The sequence below is a fragment of the Podarcis erhardii genome, assembly GCF_964252035.2.
Source record: "Podarcis erhardii genome assembly, chromosome: 9".
In the NCBI taxonomy this organism is placed as follows: domain Eukaryota; kingdom Metazoa; phylum Chordata; class Lepidosauria; order Squamata; family Lacertidae; genus Podarcis; species Podarcis erhardii.
The window spans coordinates 54,322,563-54,345,396 of NC_138512.1; the positions used below are offsets into that span (position 1 = coordinate 54,322,563).

A 22,834-nucleotide genomic window follows, 5' to 3' on the forward strand; every position below is an offset into this window, starting at 1 on the left:
ACACACTCTCCCTGCACCTCTGAATGCTCTCTCAAGGCCACACTCTCCCCCATTGCCTCCCCCAAAGTCACTGGGCCCCCTTCATGCACCTCCAAACACTCTCCCAATGTAAGTGCAATGGCAGGTGGAATTACCAACTCCCTGTTGGAAAATTCCATTCTGCCTTACTGGTAAGTTGCAGACGTGTGAGATTGTTATATGTCACGTCTGTTTACATTTCAGCACAGTTTGCTGGGAACGCTCGTTGTGTATAGCTTTTGCTTTTGACACTCTCTCTGAAGAGAGGGCAGTGAGAGACATATTTCTTTTGTCCTGATTTATGCTTAATAAATCTGTAGCTTGTTAGTATGTTTCCACAAGCCTCACGCCTGTTCTGTTTGCGCAGTATGCGCTGATTTGTGTTGCACCAGAGGTCGGGGGTTCATCACGGCTGGAAGGGCATGATCCAGCTGGAGGCTAACCAGCTGGCATCTCAACCCCCGAAGGATGCTGACACTCCCACCCTCTTTTAATTTTTTAAAAATTTCTCAGCCAAACGTGTAAAGCTTTTTATATTATTATTGAAAGACTAAAGAAGAAAGAAGAAAAAGAGGAAGAAAAAGCACAAAAGCATACAGAGGATAATAACAAGTACCATTAAAATATAATTAGAATTACAAAAATATATCATGTATACATACATGGATAGACTTACTATATCCCTTGTGTATATGTTGGTTCATGATTCACTATGGTTTCAATAAATACATTCCAAATAACATTAAATTTATCCATATATCATATTTATCTGAAAGCGATCCGTTCATAGGTTGCAGGAATTGTCATATCATCTTGTTCATTGATCAAAGGAAGGCATAAAGCTGGATTGCACAAGATGAATGCACATAAGAGAAGAAGAAGAAGAAGAGTTTGGATTTGATATCCCGCCTTTCACTCCCTTTAAGGAGTCTCAAAGCGGCTAACATTCTCCTTTCCCTTCCTCCCCCACAACAAACACTCTGTGAGGTGAGTGGGGCTGAGAAACTTGAGATAAGCGTGACTGGCCCAAGGTCACCCAGCAGCTGCATGGGGAGGAGCGGAGACTCGAACCCGGTTCCCCAGATTACGAGTCCACTGCTCTTAACCACTACACCACACTGGCTCTCCAGTGTGAGTAGCGAGTCAGCTGTAGTAACAACAAATTACTGCTTGGCTCCACATCTGCATCCAGACTTTAAACTAGGAGTGGCTACCCTGCAGATTGCAGTGAGTACATTGCCCCCCCCCAAAAAAAAACTTTTGGTGGCCACAATCACTGGGCATTTTTTAAAAAGTAACTGTGATTTAACTTTCACCAGGTCTTGCCCAAGTGCCTCAATGTTATTTTCGGGTAATTCTAAGTGATTTCTTTTAAGTTTCCACCCAAAAAACCTGCTGCTTTCAAGTGATAAATTTCCATGTTCGCAGGGCTTCCTGAGCTCCTGTGAACACTCTGTGCAGAGATGTAGCCTTGTATTCGGCTGTTTCCACCATGGCTGTGATGCACCGGCTGCCAAAGTTGTGCATAGGTATGTGACTAACCAGTCCCAAGAACTGCCAAAAGCATCACAGTATTAGGAGGTTGAAGAATCACAGCTGGAAGCTGAAAACATCAAGCTGCACTTTAACCCGTCCATAAATTCAGAGGTGAGCACCAAATAAGAATGGGGGGGGGGGATTTCTTCATGATTGTCAAACTGAGCAATTTATTCAGATGGCAATGAAATAATTTGGGGTGGGAGGGAAGCGGGAACATAAACTGATTCATATGGAAATAATTTCTTAGGGAATGAATGTGGAGGAAGCAAAAATGATGAGGGAACAGAGGTGGTGTTTTCTATGATGAAATGAATGGATTCAGGTAGAAGGCAGGGTATAATATTTTGGGGTGGGGTGGGGAAGATTAAGCATAAATGGATTTAGTTGGCAGGCAGCAAATTATATTTTGGAGTTGGGGGGGAGGGAGGAAGCATAAGTTCCAATATTAGTACAATTGTACCTTGGATCCCGAACGCCTTGGTACTCGGACGTTTTGGCTCCCGAACACAAAAGTGAGTGAGCCGGTTTGCAAATGTTCTTTGGAACCTAAACATCCACCGGGGCTTCCGCAGCTTCCGATAGGCTTCAGGAGTTTCCTGCAGCCAATCAGAAGCCGTGCTTTGGTTTCCAAACGTTTTGGAAGTCGAACAGACTTCCGGAACGGATTCCGTTTGACTTCCAAGGTATGACTGTAGTTGATGAAGTAAGATGGAGACCACGGTCAGCATTTATAACTGATGGGGGAGGGAATGTATGACTTTCCTGCTTTGGCTGCACCCATTGTTTTGCTTCAGCTATGCCAATTTGGACATGTGGGCCCCAGAGTTAGCTCCCTGGGTACTTTTGCCTTTAAGCAAACCACTTAAGCCCCATCTGCATGGCAGGTTTGCTCAAAGCATTGCTTTATCCAACGGAACTTGCTCCTCCTGACTTCACTCGGACTTTCCTGCATAATGCTGAATGCTCAATAAACAGGTCCTCTGGAAAAACCTTAGGTTGTTTTCAGATCAATGCATCTCCATGGGAAGAATTGCTTGTCTTCTGCATTTCTGCTTCTCGAATAGGTTCTTTGAAACAGGAGTGCTGCTAGAAAAATTAAGACTGCGGCAGGATTGTAACTATGCAAAACAATACACATTTCACACATAGTCCTAGCAAACAAGCATGGGACAGCAGTTTCACTAGTGCAACCCTCTAGGCCAGAGCTTGCCGAACTGCGTGTTGCAACACCTTAGTGTGTCGGTCGCAGAGTGTAGGTGTGTCAAGCAAAAGCTCCCTGTGTGCCTGGGAAAGGGTTAGCTTAACCTCCCGTTTGCTAGTAAAACTGAATTTCCGTCTCACAAAATGATGCATGTCTTAAAAAGTGTGTCACCAACATGAAGAGTTTGGAAAGCTCTGCTCTAGGCCTGTCTGCAGAGAAATAAATCCCACTGAGCTCACTGGGAGTAACCCCCCCCCCCAAGTCAGTGTGCACAGATTCACACCCTTGGTATGCTGGTCTACTCTCCCCTACATCTGAAGGAGACTCTCAACATTTATATATATTCTATTTTTATCTATAGGGCTAATGCTGTGCGTTTAAACAAAGGGAGAACTTTCCCCATCAGAACTGGGAATGGGGGGGGGGGGAGGATGTCATAGATGAGAGCCTGCTATCCTAGCTCATTCAGGATGAACAACATCCCAAAAGCCCCTCTTCTGTGTCTTCTCCCCGCTTTAAAAGAGCTTGCATTATCTCGCGACAGGTCGGAAACTGCGTTGTATTCTCCCCCACTCTCTTTCCTCGCCCCCCCCCCTCCGCGTCTTTTCCCTGCTGGAGACTGGCTGGGTAGAACGCACGAGGTAGCGTGTCGATTGTGACGCCACTGGATGGAACGCTGTGAAGGGCGGATGGAATCACCCGGGAGGGTGGGGCGGCTTCCCTCCGCGGAGGCTTCGGCTTGGGCGAGCAGCGGGAGGGAGAAGAGCGGCACCAAGAGTCTCTCCTCCGAAGGCGGGCTCGGCTCAAGGCCGGAGTTTCAAAAGGCATTAGAAATACATTTCACCAACCCTGCAATTAAGGACGGAACCGAGTATTTCGTTTAGGCGAGTGCGAGCACACGGAGTCGCAACGTCCTTTCCTTTGCATCCGCCGAGGGGGGAAACAAAACCAAACAACCCAAGCAACCCTCGCCCATTCAGACGACCCTCTCGGGAGCATTCGCGGGCTCACACGCCCCAGGGACAAAAGAGCCGGGGAGGAAGCGGGATTATCGCTTCGAGCAAGGACCTTTCCGGTCCCCTCCCGCGGGTGTGTAGAAGCCGCGGAGGCTTAGACGAAGGAAGGGCGGCACAGCGAGCGGGAGAGGTCGGGCGAGCCTCGCCGTGCCCAGCCGGGCGAACGGGCCTGCCTAGCCGTCGCTAGAGGGAGGTGTGGCACAGCGCAGAGCGGCGGGGGGAGCCGCCGGAGGAAGAGAAGGGAGGAGAAAGAGGAGGAGAAGCGCCCGAGCCCCCGCTGCCTCGCAACTCCCCGCCTGCTGCGCTCCTTTGCCCGGAGCGCAACCCTTCCTCGCCCACGGAGAAGGGCTGGTCGGCGCGAGGCGTCCGAGTCGCCCTCGCCTCCCGTTTTTCTGTTTCCCTCTCCAACAACCTCGCCTTCCGATCCCTAGTAGCTGCTGCTGAATAAGCCCGTCGAGGCTCCTCGTGCAACTCTCCGCGCCTCTGTCGTCGCCTTTGCGTCCTCTCCGTCGGATGGCACCTTTCCCCTAGACAGCTCGCCCGAGCATTTGCCAAGGAGGAAGGTCGCGGGGACTGAGGGGGGAGCAGAGCGCCGCCCTCCTGCCCTCCCTCTCCTTCCCCTCCTGCTCTATAACCCTCGCAAACAAACAAGTCAGCCGGAAAGTGGAAAGGAGCTGCCAAGAGGGAGCGTGGCCGAGAGGAGGAGGAGGAGGAGGAGGAGGAGGAGAAGCGCTTCTGCCCTCCCCCGCCGCGTCCTGCCCGCGCCCCCTGCCGAGCCTACCTTTCCTCCTCGCCTTCCTCGGTGGCGCCAGCAGGAGCGAGCCCTCCGGCGGACGATGGCTTCGACCACCACCTGCACCCGGTTCACCGACGAGTATCAGCTCTTCGAGGAGCTCGGCAAGTAAGTCGGGGGCGAGCAGAGGGACAGGCTGCCTGCGGGAGGGCGGGCTTGGGGGTGGCGAGAGGAGCAGGGCAGCGAAGGGGGGCACGCTGTTGACAGCTGAGAGGAGAACCACACTGGCGGCGGGGGCAAAGGTGCGTTGATCCCTGCCTTAGGTCAGCCCTTGGCAAAAGGGTCAGCGCGTTGCTAAAAAGCTTGCCGCTGAATTTTACGCACACAAACACACACCTCGGGTGGTGCGGCGGCTTGAACCGCCGCAGAGTTCAACTCCATGGCCGGATCTAGTGGAAGGGGAGGGAGAAGCAGAGATGCATATTGGAAGGCGACGCAGCTGTCTTCCTTTCTCTCGCCCTCCTTTTGCATGCAAGGTCCGTGTTGTGCCTCGGACGATGTGGTGCCACGTTTATTGATGCAGAAAGTTCAGCCCTGTCAGTAGAGTATGTGGAATACACAGTATACACATACACAATGCATTTCGATATGAAGGAAGGGCAACCCTGTCAAAGCAGACTAGGCTTCCCTGCGTGGGTCTCCTTCCCCGCCCGCCGCTTTGTTAATTAGGGATTTGTGTTCTTACATCCATCAGTCTGGTTGGGAACAAAATAATGGCACAAAATCCCCCCCTTCTCTCCCTCGTTCCTTGCAGAGGGGCACAGGGGATGGGAGAGAGCCACAGATGACTCAATTTGCCCCTGGGCAGCGTGGGTGGCTCAAATTTCAACGTCCAGGAAAACAACAACATCACAATCTGAAATGGGGTGACACACAGCCTGCACCCAGGTGTTAGGAAACGTAAAGAAGCATGCTTGTTAATCTCCCTATAACCACAGACTGCTTAGAATTCAATCCACTAGGTCTGTGTTTTGCCTTCTGATTTGCATTTCTCTCCTTCTCTTCCATTTTTTTAAAAATGTGCGAATTCAATACAGTGTGATTTTGTTATATAAATTGACTTGAAAATGTTTGACCGGACGGCAGGAGTGGTATTAACATGGTGAACATGTCATGAAGAGCAGTCTAATTCCAGTGCTCTTCCTCTTCAAGGGAATTGTAAATGAATGCTCTGGCTCAGGACTGCATCTATTAAGATTTATTGCATCCTAGCCACTCCAGTGTGACATGAGTGTTTATGCTTAAATAAACACAAAGTGCCATGTTTACAGGATCACAGGAGGGACTGCTTAAAAAAAAATCAGTACCTAAAATAAAATAAAATTCCACCACAGGAATATATTCAGGCTACACCTTTCAATCAAAACTCTGTGAAAAATACACAATTCCTATGTGTCAATACTGCCACTTATAATGAGATGTACATTTATTCAGTCTGTTAATGATATGGCTTATGCTCACATCTTAAATACAATTTACTGTTACAGTCCATCAAATTAGGGCTGATTGCCATGTTGTGCTCATTCTCATGCCTTCATATATTGACACTGCTCAAATTGGTTAATGCTCTCTAAATTACTAGACCATTTATGAAGTAGCGCAGTCCCCCCCCCCCCAGTTTGAAACTGATGTTTCTCTGATTTATTGGCTTACAGGGGAGCTTTTTCAGTGGTGAGAAGATGTATGAAAATCACTACTGGACAAGAATATGCTGCCAAGATTATCAACACTAAAAAGCTATCGGCAAGGGGTGGGTATTCCCAATCTAATGTGAATTATTTTGTATTTATGCAGATCTAAGCGAATTGTGATATAAAACAATGTTGATTGCATGGAGTGAAAATGAGGGCCCCCTCTTTCCCACTGTGTGTGTTTCTGTGTTTGGGAAGACCATATTTAACTTAGCATATTCCTATGATACTGCTTAGAGATTGCCTGTAGTGCTAATTAGATGAACAACTTGGAGTTGTAATTTCCAAATGAGCTCTGTTATTGCATTTTGAGGAAATAAGTTCTCCTTCTTATAGCTTTTACTGGAGAAAAGGAGGTCAGATTGTAATGGAATTGCACACTCCTGTTTTATTTACACATGAACTTAATTCACTCTGGCATATTTAACATGAAAAAAACCCCTTGAGAGGAAAATTCCCTGCTTCTTCTACACTCATGTTTTTGGTTGAAAATAGATCTAATTTTATCAGATGATCTGCGAGCCAAGTGGCCATGTTTAAATGAATTATCTTCACCTCCGTTGTGCATTGTTTCTCCACTTCACGACTTCCAGATTTGGCTGTTTATTTTGTGGTGGTTTTATATGAGCTCCATTGTTTTGGGTCCAGAGCTTTCTGCAAAATGCATCATTCATGTCTCCGATGGAAATTGGACATGGGGCAGCTTCCTATTCATTTCAGCGGTGCTGGTCTAGGAGAAGTCGGAACTATATGTGTGTGCTTGGCTCTTTCAACTAATGAAAGTAGGCCTTATGGTGGTGTATTCTTGGTAAATCCACACTGAAGTGCTTGTATGAGGATTTTGAGAATTATGGATTATTCCCTGTTAACATCTGTACTTTTCATGTTAATTTCTGGCCTCTTTATGAGCGTAGAAATGAACTGAAGTGTTTGTTCAGTGTGCAAACCTTCCATTTATGTCCTGATTTTTTTAAAAAAAAAATATTAAGGGGAACTATGGGGCAAGAATTTGCTTGCCTGGGTTTATTTTTTTATTTTTTTGACCTAATTTTATGTGTTTGTCATTACATGTACCTTGAATTCCTAAGGCAGCTCAAACAGTTCAAGAGAGTAGTGTTCATAGACTGCCATCTGCAGCCTGCCTGGCAGTCTAAGCCAAGTCATGTTTACTCAGGGGTAGGTCCTATGAATTAAATGGGATCCTTTTGTATGTTTACCAGGAAGTAAGTTCTACTCTTGAATGGGATGCATCTCCAAGCAAGTATGTTTAGGATCATAGTCTTATTCTTATTTATACTAGAGTGAGTTTGGGGGATGCAGTATTACATTATTAGAGTTTTCTTTGTCATTTTTAGTTCACATATTTTGCTGTGGCATTTACCGTATGTGCTGTATAAAACTGAATAGAATTAGTGCACCTTTACTTCAGCAGCTCACACATGTTTGCCTTTAAAATATATTATTAATCCTCTCTGTGTGTAAACATTAATGCAAACATTAAAAAAATTGTAGTAGGTTTTGCAGGCTCAAACTGCGTAGCACTGATGTGTATGGAATTTTGCTTGTCATATTTTTAGCAACCATTGTGTTGAAGGAACAATAAGGAATTCCCAGTAGATTTTGGAGAATGCTTAAATACCTAGCATAGACAACTGTTGTTGGGCTAGATGCAGGGAATAAAAAATTCCAATAGTTAAATACCTGAGCTATAATGAATTGCCTGATAAAGAGCTATGTGTAACATGAAAGCACAATTACACATCAAAGTTGGTTGAATGAAAGATGTGACCACCCATCTTCATTCTGTAATTTACATTTTAAAATTGTAAGTCAGAACTGTTGGTTGATTACTGCATTTCGTGTAACACTTGAACTATTCCTCAACACCACCCTTAGTGGTGTTAAACTAGGAGTGTTACGTTCTTAGGAATTCCATTTTGTGGATATAGTGTGCAAATCCATAGCCTTTGTTTTTTGGATTTAAACCCAAGTGGTGTAATTGCAGGCATAAAGTTTGCCTTCTGCTTATGTAAATCTCTCTCTCTCTCTCTCTCTCTCTCTCTCTCTCTCTGTCTCTCTCTCTGTGTGTGCGTATGAAAGAGAAACAAAAGTCTTTGTGTGGTACAAATCTTGATACATTACCCAAATGTGTTAAAAGGCACAGAATATTTCATCCTTAATGGGTGGCATCCAGTTAAGTCACACTCTTAGTTGCATTGAAATGAATGTATTTAAGTCAGCCTTGACTAACCAAATTCCATTTCAGTGGGTCTATTCAGTGTAAGATTTAGTAGCATACTACCCAGGGTTTCTGAATAATAGTTTATTGGCTTGAAAAAGAAAATAAGGCGGTCACGTGACAGAAACGTAGCATATTTTGATTGGGAAAGGGCTGTAGCTTAGCAGCATGTGCCTTGCATGCAGATAGTACTTTCTTCAACCCCTAGTGTCTCCAAGTAGGAGTGAGAAGGTCTCCTGTATGAAACCCTACAGAAGCCGCTACCAGGCAGTGTAGACAATGTTGAAGAAAAATGGAGCAGTGGTCTGTCTTTGTCTAAAACAGCATCCTTTGTTTTTTATGATGATGATGATGATGATGATGATAATATTTTCCACATGGAATTCTATGTAAAGATGGGAAGACATCAAAGGCATGGAGATGGGTAGAGGAAAGGAAGAAAAGGGAATGGAGAAGCAGCTAGAATGATGATGAGAGGATGATAAATTCCTGGTTTTAGGTAATTGAGAGTATGATACATATATACTGTACAGGGCTTTTTTCAGCTGGAACTTGACGGAGCTCAGTTCCAGCACCTCTCAGGTGGGTGACATTGCCATTATAAGAGAACAATAAGAGGTGCCCATTGCTTCTGTCGACAGGTGTTCTTTTGTACAGGTACTGTAACGAGCTGGGATTACAGGTAAAACCTCTCCCTTACAGCAGGTGCATCTAATCTCAGCTCGTTACATACAGTGAAGATACCAGGTAGCCTGACATCTGGCTGGTTGATAGGGGATCAAATACTTATTTCACTCATCATAATGCACATCAATCTCTGACTTTTGTCTTCTGGGTTTCTGGGGAGTTTTCCTGTTGTTATTCTGCCTCTCACAGCTACAGTAAACCTACCATTAAAATTATGGACTGGTTATTTCTTCGTCAGAGGGCAAACAGGCAAATTTAGCAGGGGATCAAATACTTTCCCCCCTCACTTTAAGTTATAGCTTTCTTGAGGTGCTACATAATACCATATTGAAGAACTATTTAGTTATCTTAATCCTTAGCACGCCCCTTCAAACAAGGATGTGGCACAAATATATAATATTATAATAATAATTTATTATTTGTACTCTGCCCATCTGGCTGGGTCTCCCCAGCCACTCTTGGCGGCTTCCAACAAAGATTAAAATACATTAAAATGTCACACATTAAAAACTTCCTTGAACAGGGAATAATGATGTGTATGAAGGATTTTAAATGTTTTGTGACATAGAGCATCGTCTGTGAGTGCCTGCTATGTAGACCCATCTCAGAATAGAAGCCGGCTTGGGTCCAGTCAGTATGAGGATGAGGGTTCTGTATCTACCACTCTGAAGCCCTTGAAAAAGGGGGCAGGAGCATAAATAAATAAGGAATCTAAATACAGTGGTACCTCAGGTTACATACGCTTCAGGTTACATACTCTTCGGGTTACAGACTCCACTAACCCAGAAATAGTACCTCGGGTTAAGAACTTTGCTTCAGGATGAGAACAGAAATCGTGCTCCGGCGGCGTGGCGGCAGCTGGAGGCCCCATTAGCTAAAGTGGTGCTTCAGGTTAAGAACGGACCTCCGGAACGAATTAACTACTTAACCCGAGGTACCACTGTAAATAAAGAACCCACGGCAAATTATGACCCTATTACCCAATTGTATCCATTTGTGTCTGTAGTGATCTTGAATCACTTAAGAGCCAGTTCTACGAAGCGCAGTAACATCACAGCATTATTAGGGATGTGATTTGCCGCAAGAAATGTGGGGATGGACTCTTATTTAAAAGCATTTTATTTGAAAGTGTAGGGAAGCTCTCGCTGTAGTCCTTGATTATCAAATGATGAACATACATTGCAGTCATCAAGTGGTGTACATCAGATGGTAAACATTGTGCATTTTAGCAGTAGGCAGCAGCTGTACATGCAGGCTTGTGTTCTCAGGAATGTTTCAGCCCTAAAGACTGGCATTGCTTCTGTTACATCTCTCTCTTGCATATTTAAGTGCATCGCTCTTGACAACATTTCAAGATTGCCTATTTAATTCACACATTGTGGGCTTTCTCGCTGAGCACAGTGGAAGTCAAACAGTAGCTTGTTTGTCATGCCATGAATGTTTTCTGTGATTCTAAAAATGCCTTCTCTTTCATATGCAAGACAGTTTGAGGAGGAAAAGGGAATAGAACCTGTAATTTATTTTTTGGCATCCTGAGGGCATACTTTCTGTGACTCTGTATGGCTAGAGGCAACTTTGGAAATCAGATGGGTAAATCAGCATTCTGGATCTGTTTCTACATTGGCATTCTTGGCTTGTGAATTTCAGGTTGGTGAGTGATCTCAGCAACACCTGAACATGTACAGTTTTGTAATACGTTTTCTCTCAAGCACTTGGGTTCCTACGGTAATCACCTCAATGTGAATTGCTGCTCACGTCTGTCTGTTGATCTATAGTTCTTTCGGTGCCTCATTTTTGAAGAAGAATAAAATACTTTGATGTTCCAAGAATAGTAGTTTACAACTGTTTAATTCACAATTTAGTAGCAATATGTAGAAGAGATGCTTTTATAAAATAAGCAAATATTTTGAATCAAATAAAAAGGTGTATGGGTGAGGTAAGAGAATATTTCTATGGGACATAATGATTAAACATGTAATGGAAGCTGAAGCAAAAAAATTAAAATAAATGGATGAGAGGAGAGAGAAAATGGAAGTTGCTTTACCTTTCCCACTTGTCCTGCCCAAACATGCTCAGTGCTGCTCCACCCCACCCCAGGCTTCACTTTCTTTATTACCATACTTCCGTGGCTCCCAATTAGCTAAGTACTGCAGACCCTGTGCTTTTTCAGAAGCCAAGTGTTGGACCCCCTACTTTAGAATTTTTTTTTATATCTCTATTTTGGTTTTGGGAATGGTGCCACAGATCACCTGAGTGGCTCACATGGGCTGCCTGGGATCTATGGACCACCAGTTAGGAACCAATGCTCTATTTCTGTCCTTCTGCTTGGGAAAAGAAGCACATCCACTTTTTAATAACGCTCACTGGAGATGCCTTCTCCTACTCCATTGGAATGGATTAGGAAAGGGACTCGGAAGGAAGAGAGTTTCTTTCCCACCCCTACTTGTTTCTGTGATGGTGGGGCTCTGAGCAGGCTCATCAACTTGATCCCCTTCCCCTCTTTCCTTTTTCCATTCTCCTTCTGTGATGGAACTCCTATTTGGGGACTTCCCTGGCTTTTTTCTGGCCCACGTAGGACCAGTCTGGATAGTTGGCCTTGGTGAAGATTTGACGTTTTCATCCCCCAAAAGTTTTATTTGAGTTTCTACTGAAATGAGGCTCGGTCTTAATGTTGTATTTTAATCTTGTTTTTAAGTTGTATTTTAATCAATTGTTTTTATATCTGGTGTTAGCCACCCCAGGGTATAAATAAAATTTATTATTATTATTATTATTATTATTATTATTATCATCATCATCATCATCATCCAGTTTGTGGTCCAAAATTGATTGTGGCAGCTTGATCTGGGCATCAGTTTTCTCTAAAGCCCAATAAGGTCTTGCTTGCACAGTTGTTTGCAGAGCAAGAGGTAGCTAAGCCTGCTCAGATCCTGCCTGTCCCTGAAAGGATCAGTGTGGAATGTATTGAGCTCAGAGGGAGTTCACCACAGGATGTGCTTCTTTGGAGACTGCTGACTGCACACCTGGTTTCTCCTTCAGGAGCCAGACTGAGCTTGCTTAGCCGGCTTCGGTCTCCAAAGCATGGTCATGAGAAGAGAAAAAGAGCCTTGCTGGCTCAAAACAAAGGTCCAGCTAATTTAGTTTCCTGCATCCCACATGCTTTCGGGAAGTATACAACAAGAGAACGAAGGGAACAGCACTTGCCTGCTGTTGCTCCCAAGCATCTGTATTCAGTGGCATATTGCTTCTCGTCATGAAAGTTCCAGATGGCTATCGTAGTTTGGATAACGTTTATTAGCACTTATCCATTGAATTTATTTACTACCACCATGTTCCTGCATGAGGAAAAAACAAGACACGTTCCTTCAGGCCCAAGAACTTCCTGGTTGGCCAGAGCTAAGTCAGCACCAATGGCGATACACATCTGAATCCCAGCTGCTGAGGAACTTAAATGAGAGGAGGCTATTACACTGTGAGAACAAGATGCTGGAGAGGATGACCCGTTTGGTTTCATCTAGTAGGGCTCTTGTGTTCTTATAGTTAATACCTGCATGTTGCCATTTTTATGGGGATATTTCATAATAATTATGTGTCTCCACCTCCATCATTCAGCCCGGACCACTGAGGTCCACCTCTGAGGATCTTCTGGCAGTTCCCTTACTGCAAGAAGTGAAGTTACAGGGAACCAGGAAGAGGGCTTTCTCAGCAGTGGCTGCTTCCCTGTGGAACGCCCTTCCATCAGCTGTCAAGGAGATAAAGAACTACACATCTTTCAGAAGACATCTGAAGGCAGCTTTCTATCTGGAAGTTTTATATTTAACATTTTATTATGTTTTATATGTGCTTGGAAGCCACCTAGATTGGCTGGGGGAACCCAGCCAGATGGGCAGGATATATTATTATTATTATTATTATTATTAAGGTGGCTTGCAAATTCAAGGGGTTGTGTCCTGCCACAGCTTCTCTTTTCATTCTTTATTTATTAATATTCAATTTCTATACAAGCGTTCATCAAAAGTGTGGGATTTAATCCATTGGCACAGTCAAATGCAACATTCCTTATTTCCCTAGAGTGGGCAGAGGCAGGGAGACATCAAGTCAGTGTAACTTCCCCACAAAAATATATCCGGGTGGTTTCACAAGATACTTCCTGGCAGACCTGTTCTTCCTTGGCTGAAAACCAGGACCACAGCTTGCAATAGTTCAAGAGGCCAAGGGTTGTTTTACTCCACGTAGACCCATTGGAATGAATATCCATTCATTTCAATGGGTCTCCTCTGAGTGTGGCTAATATTGGGTTGAACCCCAAGCTTATTGTCACAGTTGCCAACTCAGTCTCCCATGTGGAGTTTAGACCAACCTCTCCTCCTTCCCTTGCATCCCTGTGTGGGCTGCAAAGAAGAGAAAGAGCTAGTCTTTCATCTGGAATTGTCTGGGAGCCACACCGAAGTATGTTGGATGCCTTGTGTAGTCACAGTTTGGCCAGTTTGGTATAGAATAGTTCCAGTGCTGGGGTGTTCTACCTCCCAACCGTTCTCGCGGAAGGAAAACAAGCTTCTCTTCCATCTGTGTAAACAGACGGCTCTGAGCTGGGCAGCTTTCTGTTCCAAAGATCCTACAGTTTAACTGTCAACAAGGAGGGAAGACGAGGGACAACAAATGCTGTTGTACACATACACTTAGCTTAATGATGGAACATAACTCTTTCTCCAGGCCAGCAGCCAGAGGAAATGCAGTTTGCTCCTACCAGGATACAATTGCAATGGATAACGCTATGCGGAAAAGGATACCCTGGGACTACCGACTGGTATCTTTCCAAGCAAATGGGGTGTGAGGGAGCAGTCACAAAGTTGTTAGGATTTGGAATTACAGGGTTTGGACTATGAACTGTATGTAAGTGTTTGAGGCAAGCGCCTTGGTCGTTGGAATGGACGTCTGATGGGTCATAGTATTAAATTGAGAATATTACGAAGATATGCACCAATTGTGTGCCTGTGGGGCCTGCGTTCCTCAGGCTGAGGGGAGGACTCAGCAGGGCAGCTGCTGTGTTGGCAAGTGTTCATTGATTGTTGAAACCGGCTTCAGCTTTTTAGAATGGGTATGTAATTTACAGAACAAGACCCTGACTCATACAGAGAGCATGGTTGGATCAGATCAAAGGCCTATCTAGTCCAGCATCTGTCATCCCACAGGGGCTAACCAGATACCTATGTGATGGCTATAAGCAAGCCATGATGAGGGCAGTAACCCTCTTCGGTTGTGGTTCCCCAGCGATCAGTATTATCTTCAGGTAGTGTATAGCCATCTTGACTTCTGGCCAGCCTTGAGTCTGATTTGAAGAATCCATTTACCAGGGGATTTCCAAGACAGAAAAAAACACCTTGTGTGCCCCAAGGACAGGGCACATGCAATTTAAATATGACATTTAAGAAGACGTACCGCAAGTCTGGCAGCTGGGGGAGAAGGATACTGATAATTTGTGGGGGGCGGAAAGAGAACCAGACATTGCTTCATAACTGCCAGATAGTAGGTTATAAAATTAGAGCAATCCTGCCTCATAGTCCAGTGTTACTATTATTGTCCAAGATCGCAGGTGGGGGAGTCTTACAACAAACCTGCTATGTATTTCACAAGTTACTGCACTCAATCACTTCCCTGCTCATCCACAGCACAGAACCCCCCCCCCCAGCCTTTCCCAGTCCTCTTATTCAATCAGTCCACTTCCTTCTTGCAGGGAACTCCTACTTGTCTCTTATCTGCATTTGGCTTCATATGCAACCAAAGAGGACTGGTTGGAAATGGAAGCGTCTTGAGTGGCAGTAGCCTGTTCTCAGATGGAAGCTTCCACTTGCTGGGCAAATGCAGGTGCCACCATCTCTGCCACCCTGAACCCTTGATCTTGTGCTCACTGTGTGTGAACCTGGAACAGCAGCCAATCAAAGGGCAAGGTTTTACCGCACATGGCAAGAAAGGGAGTGCCATGTGGTTGCTTGCCTCAGCGCTACAATTTCCAAGTGGCATGGCAAGAATCCACTTGCATCTAGGAAATAAACCACACAAGCTCAGTCATGAGCCAGTTTTGAACTTGGGGGGGGGGGGTAGAAAAACTGCATACTCTTGACGCTGCTTGAATTGTATTTGCCTGCCTGTTTTCAATTCACGCTGGTGAGAGTTTGTCCATTTTTAGAGCAATGGGCTCCACTTAATATGGTCTTCCTTGGGTGGTGTGTTGGAGGTGGCAGACAGAGTGCTAAATTTATAGTTGCAAAAGTTGGAGAGGAGTAATTCCTTTCTAATACATTAAATTAAATTGGAATTGTGTTCCTGGCAGCTGGTGGATAAATTGTCTGCTGAAAATACGTAATTTCTGTAAAGCCAATTCCATTTACTCTGCTATCCTACTCTGGCTGAGGAGTGTGAGCTATTAAAGACTTGCCCCTAAAGTACTTTCCTCTAATTTTCCAGAGCCGGAGTGCTGCCATTGGAAATAATATTTCTCAGAGAAACTGTTCTAGGCTTCTTTGCTTGATGCATATTCTTAACTGCAATCAGTGCTCAGCTTCCTTCCTAATTTCCAATTAAAGCAAGACAACATCTTTAACTAATCAACGCTTTCCCTCTAATTAGGCTTTCTGTCAAGTAGGTGCATGGAACACAATCTTGTTCTATTCCTGCAGCAATCTTAATTTCACCTTTTGTTAGGGCAACTTCTTCTTAAAATACATTTGTGTGTTTGGGAGGCAAATTGTATCAGCTGCCAATAAGGCTGAGTTAAAGACTTCCTTTGATGGCCAGCCACACTCCATCATAAATCTACATTGTGGTAATTGGTCATTCTCTACTCCCAAACCTTGGAATCCAAGGCAGCACTGTAAAAATATTTCAGTTCTTGAAGACTTAAGCATCACATTTTGGGGAGGCCGGTTGTCCTGGTACTCACGATACAGTGGTACCTCGGGTTAAGTACTTAAAACGTTCTGGAGGTCTGTTCTTAACCTGAAACTGTTCTTAACCTGAAGCACCACTTTAGCTTATGGGGCCTCCTGCTGCTGCCGCGCCGCCGGAGCACGATTTCTGTTCTCATCCTGAAGCAATGTACTTAACCCAAGATACTATTTCTGGGTTAGCGGAGTCTGTAACCTGAAGCGTATGTAATCTGGAGCGTATGTAACCCAAGGTACCACTGTATTTCATCAGGGCTGAAAAAAACACTTGTTCACAGCATGATGCAAACTTTTGTTGTGTTACTTAGGTATATCTGTGTTTGGGCAGGTGCATAACGAAAATAATTTTGTATGTGTTTGCTAAGGTAAATCAACATTTTATAACTGTATGTTACTGGGGAGGGAATCATACATATGTGTTTGTGCCTAAACTCACGAACGCTGTATATTATAGTGAGTTGATTTCTTGGGTTGCATATAAAAAGGTAAAAGGTAAAGGACCCCTGGACAGTTAAGCCCAGTCAAAGGTGACTATGGGGTTGTGGCGCTCATCTCACTTTCAAGCCGAGGGAGCCGGCATTTGTCCACAGACAGCTTTCCGGGTCATGTGGCCAGCATAATTAAACCACTTCAACAGTGTCCAACTTTCATCACACACATCTAAGAAAGTGTATGGTTAAGTTATCTAGTCTGTATTAATTAGAAGGCTGAATTAATTTTTTTGGAGCTTGGGACACTTGTGTCCAGAGGCAGGAATGTTCTAAAATGAAGTCAGTTTTGTAACAATTTTGAACTCACTGGAAAGGAACAGGCAGCATAAGGTAACTGGATGTGTGTAGAACTCCTCTCTCTCTCTCTCTCTCTCTCTCTCTCTCTCTCTCTCTTTCCACTGCTCTGTGCTTCTGTGAGGCGAAGCAGAACTAAGCCTGTGTGCAGGGTAAAGTCCAGACTGGTTACAGGGTCTACTGAAGCAAAGTTAGATATAGAAGGGTTCAGACTGAATGTGGGTGCGCAGACTGCTCTACGAACGAAAGCTTTTGTGTTGTTTCAACAGGGAACGAGCTGAGCCCCGGCCCTACATAGTAGCATCATAGCCAATGGCAGATTTAGAGGTATGCACAGAATTAGGGCCCCCTGTGGCTGAGTGCCCCCCAATAGTAGTATGTAGGCAGTGACCATTTTGGGGGGGTTGTTCTGTTCCTGGTCCCCTCGCACGTTGGCAGAGCATGCATGAGCCCGCCCCATTATGACCTGCCCCTCTTCCTGCCTTCTTCAGACCCGCATCAGACATGTGCAAAATGGTCACCACCTGTATATTGTTAACTGAAAGGTCACCTTTGAAAGATGACTACAAGCAATGAGTTGCCATGGTTGAATTTTGGTATTTTAGTTTGTTGCGTTGTTTCTGCCTCTCATTTCTCCTACTCCACTCATTAACGTCAATGGAGGTTGTTGGTCCATTGGCCAACCAGGCCACACAGGTTGTCCAGCTTCTGTGTCTGGCCCTGTGTGGCCTGTGTTTGAGCCCTCTGCTCCCATCAGCTGAAGAGGAATATGACTCCTGGTCCCTGCCATGGTGCACCAAAGGGAAGTGAGGACCTACCCATGAGTCTGTTGCTGCAGCAATTATTTTTAGCTTTTGCTCTTGCTTGCATTTCCTGAAACTGCTCTGTGTTTTGAGTGCTGAAGGCGAGCTCCTCTTCACTCTTTGTCTGAGAGGGTCCACCACAGTTTTCCAGGTGCCATTAGACATAATTGCAAGCAAACCCAGAGCAGAGTATTTTTTGGGGGAAACGAAGTGAGCTTTGAAAATACGGGTTTCACATCCTAACAATGTCCCCCCTCCCCTGATTGCCAAGCACGTTTGAGAGACGCTAAGTGTTCTCCCAATTCATTCCTCTATCCCTTACCTCCCTGTTTCCTTTTGCTCCTACTAATTCTGAAAAAGTATCTTCTCATCCCCTGTGGTGACAAACAGAAGATGTACTATTTTCTCAGCCTAGTTTCTCTTAAGGTGGCAAATGGCAGGATGTGCCCGTAAAGTAAGAAAGGTTCTGTTCTCAGAAGTCTCCCTCTTGCTTTGAATTTCTCCTTCTTGCCATTGTTTTTGATTGGCTGTGCAAGGAAAGGATGGCCAGACCTGGCTCTGCCTGCTACCCAAAGGGCCAGCTGGAAACCTTGTCTCTTGTTGTCCTTTTCTGAGGCTTGACTGGGACTGTTGTAAATCCAAGCCTTGGCCCTGAATCAGTGTCAGGCTTGCCTTTTGCATACCCGAGGGCTTTCTTTTTCTTTCTTCCTTTCTTTTTAAATGTCTGCTTCCCTTCTCCGATTCTTCCTTCACTCCCCACCAGCACCACATCAGGCTGCAGGATCTAAATGCAGCCGTGGATTAATGTGTTCTTGCATTTTTCTAATCTTCAGGAACAGCATGTTCCTTAAAAAAATGGAAAGAGCAAAGAGCAACTAAACGCAATTGTGTGTTGTGACAATGCAAACAGCCGTGTGGTCCTGCGAATCTCCGTAGATGTTGTCAGATGATGTGGCTCCTAAAAGGAAGTTAGTCTTTTTTTGTCTGTACAATCCTGATATCAATTCTCAGGTGTGTAGGAGAAAAACACAAGTGCAATATGCAAATAAATGAGCATGTTGTTATAAGGGGTGGGGGTGGGGTGGGGAAGCAATCTTGTTTAGAAACTTCTCTCCTGTTTGTTTTTGTTTCTAAATTTCTGGTTATTTAAGGCTCAGCGTACCAGCTTCCCAGTTCTTGCTGTTGTTTTTGTGATGGGTGAGGAAAACGCAACCCACAGCCTCTTCCTGTAACCTAAGAGCACCTGCTTTGTTCCACAGCCTGCTGCTCTTGACAGATGGCCCCCAAACCACAAATGTTTTCATTTCTCTGTGTGTGCAGATGTAGCAAAATGAATGCCAGTATTTGGCCCATTTCTTTGTTTGCACACCCTTGGATGCTTAGGTGAGAGACTTCTCCATTTTGCAGCCTTCTTTCTGCATCATTACCTGCCACGTATGGAAAAAAAACTTTGCATGGGTAGTTTTGAGGGTTACAAAGGATTACTGTATAGGGAAGAGGACCAAATATTTGTAGCAAGTGTAACCTCTTGTTTAACTGTTTTAAGTTGATCAGGCCTCAAAGTTGAATGAAACATCTTTGGATCAGAGGGCATTATAAATCTACGCTGTCAGTTTATGCTTGGAAGTATGGTGGAACCATCCATGTATTTATATATAGGTGGATATTTATAACTCTCTTCCTCTTTATATAACCCCAGTGGTATTGAAAACCTTTTGTACACCAGAGCCTTTTTGTACACCGGAGCGAACACCCCCATTCCAAAGCAACTATTTGCCCCACAGGGGGAAAAGTGCAAGTATCACATGGGTACCTGTGAATCTCTCTCTCTCCCCCCCACCCCAATACAGGGCAAATAGCAGCTTGGGAGGAAATTGATGGATGCGGGGGGGGGGGGTTAATAAAGAAAACAGCATGGGGCTAAGGGATAATAATAATAATAATAATAATAATAATAATAATAATAATAATAATAATAATTTATTATTTGTACCCCGCCCATCTGGCTGGGTTTCCCCAGCCACTCTGGGCGGCTTCCAACAGAGATAAAAAATACACTAAAATGTCACATATTAAAAACTTCCCTGAACAGGGCTGCCTTCAGGTGTCTTCTGAATGTCAGGTAGTTGTCCATCGCCTTGACATCCGATGGGAGGGCATTCCACAGGGCGGGCGCCACCACCGAGAAGGCCCTCTGCCTGGTTCCCTGCAACTTGGCCTCTCGCAGTGAGGGAACCGCCAGAAGGCCCTCGGAGCTGGACCTCAGTGTCCGGGCAGAACGATGGGGGAGGAGACGCTCCTTCAGATATACTGGACCGAGGCCATTTAGGGCTTTAAAGGTCAGCACCAACACTTTGAATTGTGCTCGGAAACGTACTGGGAGCCAATGTAGGTCTTTCAAGACCGGTGTTATATGGTCTCGGCGGCCGCTCCCAGTCACCAGTCTAGCTGCCGCATTCTGTATTAGTTGTAGTTTCCGGGTCACCTTCAAAGGTAGCCCCACGTAGAGCGCATTGCAGTAGTCCAAGCGGGAGATAACCAGAGCATGTACCACTCTGGCGAGACAGTCCGCAGGCAGATAGGGTCTCAGCCTACGTACCAGATGGAGCTGGTAAACAGCTGCCCTGGATACAGATTTGACCTGTGCCTCCATGGACAGCTGTGAGTCCAAAATGACTCCCAGGCTGCGCACCTGGTCCTTCAGGGGCACAGTTACCCCATTCAGGACCAGGGAATCCTCCACACCTGCCCGCCTCCTGTCCCCCAAAAACAGTACTTCTGTCTTGTCAGGATTCAACCTCAATCTGTTAGCCGCCATCCATCCTCCAACCGCTTCCAGACACTCACACAGGACCTTTACCGCCTTCACTGGTTCTGATTTAAAAGAGAGGTAGAGCTGGGTATCATCTGCATACTGATGAACACCCAGCCCAAACCTCCTGATGATCCCTCCCAGCGGCTGCATGTAGATGTTGAAAAGCATGGGGGAGAGGACAGAACCCTGAGGCACCCCACAAGTGAGCGGCCAGGGGTCTGAACACTCATCCCCCACCACCACTTTCTGAACACGGCCCAGGAGGAAGGAGTGGAACCACTGTATGACAGTGCCCCCAGCTCCCAGCCCCTCAAGACAGTCCAGAAGGATGTCATGGTCGATGGTATCAAACGCCGCTGAGAGATCCAGCAGAACTAGGAAACAGCTCTCACCTTTGTCCCTAGCCCACCGAAGATCATCAACCAGTGCGACCAAGGCAGTTTCAGTCCCATGATGAGGCCTGAATCCCGACTGGAAGGGATCCAAATGGTCCGCTTCTTCCAGGCGTGCCTGGAGTTGTTCAGCAACCACTCGCTCAATCACCTTGCCCAAGAATGGGAGGTTTGAGACTGGGCGATAATTGGCCATCGTGGCCGCATCTAAAGATGGTTTTTTAAGAAGCGGTTTAATAACCGCCTCTTTCAGCGGGTCTGGGAAGGCTCCCTCACGGAGGGAAGCATTCACCACCCCACGAAGCCCATCGCCCAGTCCTTCCCGGCTAGCTTTTATAAGCCAGGATGGGCAAGGATCCAGGAGACAGGTGGTTGGCTTCACTCGTCCAAGCAGCCTGTCCACATCCTCGGAGGTAACAGATTGAAATTGATCCCATACAACTTGACCAGACAGGACTCTAGCACTCTCCCGCCCCGGCCCTGCTCCCACGGTGGAGTCTACTTCTTCCCGAATCTGAGCGATTTTATCTGCAAAAAAATTTGCAAAATCATTGCAGGAGAACATGTGGCCCGTACTGGGCCCCGATGTTACAGGTGGTTCCGCTAAATTGCGAACCACCTGAAAGAGTCTCCTGCTGCTGTTTTCTGCAGATGCAATAGAGGCGGTGAAGAAAGTCTTCTTCGCCGTCGCTATCGCCACCTGGTAGGCTCGACGTTGAGCTCTAACCCGTGTCCGGTCAGATTCAGAATGAGTTATCCGCCACCGGCGCTCTAGCCGTCTCAACGATTGTTTCATTGCCCTCAGATCCCCACCCCACCCCACCCCAAAGAACACACACATAGGTGCGTATACAAGATTTCAGTACCGAGCTTAGTCAAGCTCCCCTGCTGTAAGTAGCATTCAGTTTATAAAAGGTGCTTAGAGGGTTGGATTATGGATCTCCCCCCCCCTTTTTTTTCTTGTTTGGTCATTATACATAGGATTACCACTGCAGCTGTTTATTGTGACAATTAGGCCCCATGGCAGAGGTGTCTCTAGCGACCTGGGCGCTGGGTGCAGAGCATCTGGGGTGCTGCAGTAAATGCCACCGCTGTTATGTCCAATGGCAGGCAAGAGGCAGGGGGCGGAGTTTGGCGTCACACATGGCGTCACTGGAATTTGAGACACCAAGGCCCACCACTGCCTATGGCAGAGGTGGGAAAGCGCTAACACTTAATCCTCATCAAGCCTAAATGCAGCTTGGGGGAGGGAGGAGGCATTTCAGGGTGTGTGCACGCATTTGTCTATTAATAATAATAATAATAATAATAATAATAATTAATAATAATACCCCACCCATCTGGCTGGGTTTCCCCAGCCACTCTGGGTGGCCTACAGCACATATAAAAAATAGTAAAACATCAGACATTAAAAAATTCCCGATACCAGATGTCTTCTAAAAATCAGATAGTCTGGAGGGAAAGGCTTAACTCTTCCCTCTCTCTGCACTCCCTGGCTCCAGAAGGATGCTTTTGCTGTAGACTGGGGTGAGAGTTTGGATGGATGTTGGGGTATGAGTGTAGGGGAGTGTGGTGTGGCCAAACCCACTGCTATCTGGCCACACGTACTTTAATTTTGGTCCTGCCGAATGCTGGCATGTGACCTAAAAACCTTGGCCATGTGACTTCCGGGTTGGCGCCATCGCCGAATGGCGGACTCCCTCCGAGCTTTGGAGGGAGCCTGCTCGGCAGGGGCTGGGTTCTACCGCGCCGGCGACGCGGGGACCCTCAAAAACCATGGGCGCTGAAACCCATGGGCATGGTGACTCGGCGGGCACCGTTTGCGCCCCCCCGACCACGCGAAGGAGCCTTTTTAAAGGCTGCGGAGCGGGTGACGGGGGGGTGGTGGTGGTGCTGTGAGTCCTCCGCTTC

The 22,834-nt window shown here is 45.8% G+C and overlaps 1 protein-coding gene across 10 annotated transcripts in view; it reads left to right on the top strand.

Annotated features, from left to right (window-relative positions):
* Positions 1-3,447: 3,447 nt before the first annotated feature.
* The window catches only part of CAMK2D (calcium/calmodulin dependent protein kinase II delta), a gene marked incomplete at its 3' end in the record, with an annotated part of 146,648 nt that continues 127,261 nt past the window's right edge, over positions 3,448-22,834 (top strand). For 3 of the 10 annotated variants that reach the window (XM_081876978.1, XM_081876977.1, XM_081876979.1), the window contains exons 1-2: positions 3,456-4,675; positions 6,223-6,317. In XM_081876978.1, the coding sequence (XP_081733104.1) occupies positions 4,611-4,675; positions 6,223-6,317 (160 nt within the window). In that variant the 5' untranslated portion in view covers positions 3,456-4,610. Of the gene's footprint in view, positions 4,676-6,222; positions 6,318-22,834 lie in introns of all 10 variants that reach the window. The other 7 variants (XM_081876975.1, XM_081876982.1, XM_081876976.1 and 4 more) reach the window with 6 other exon arrangements.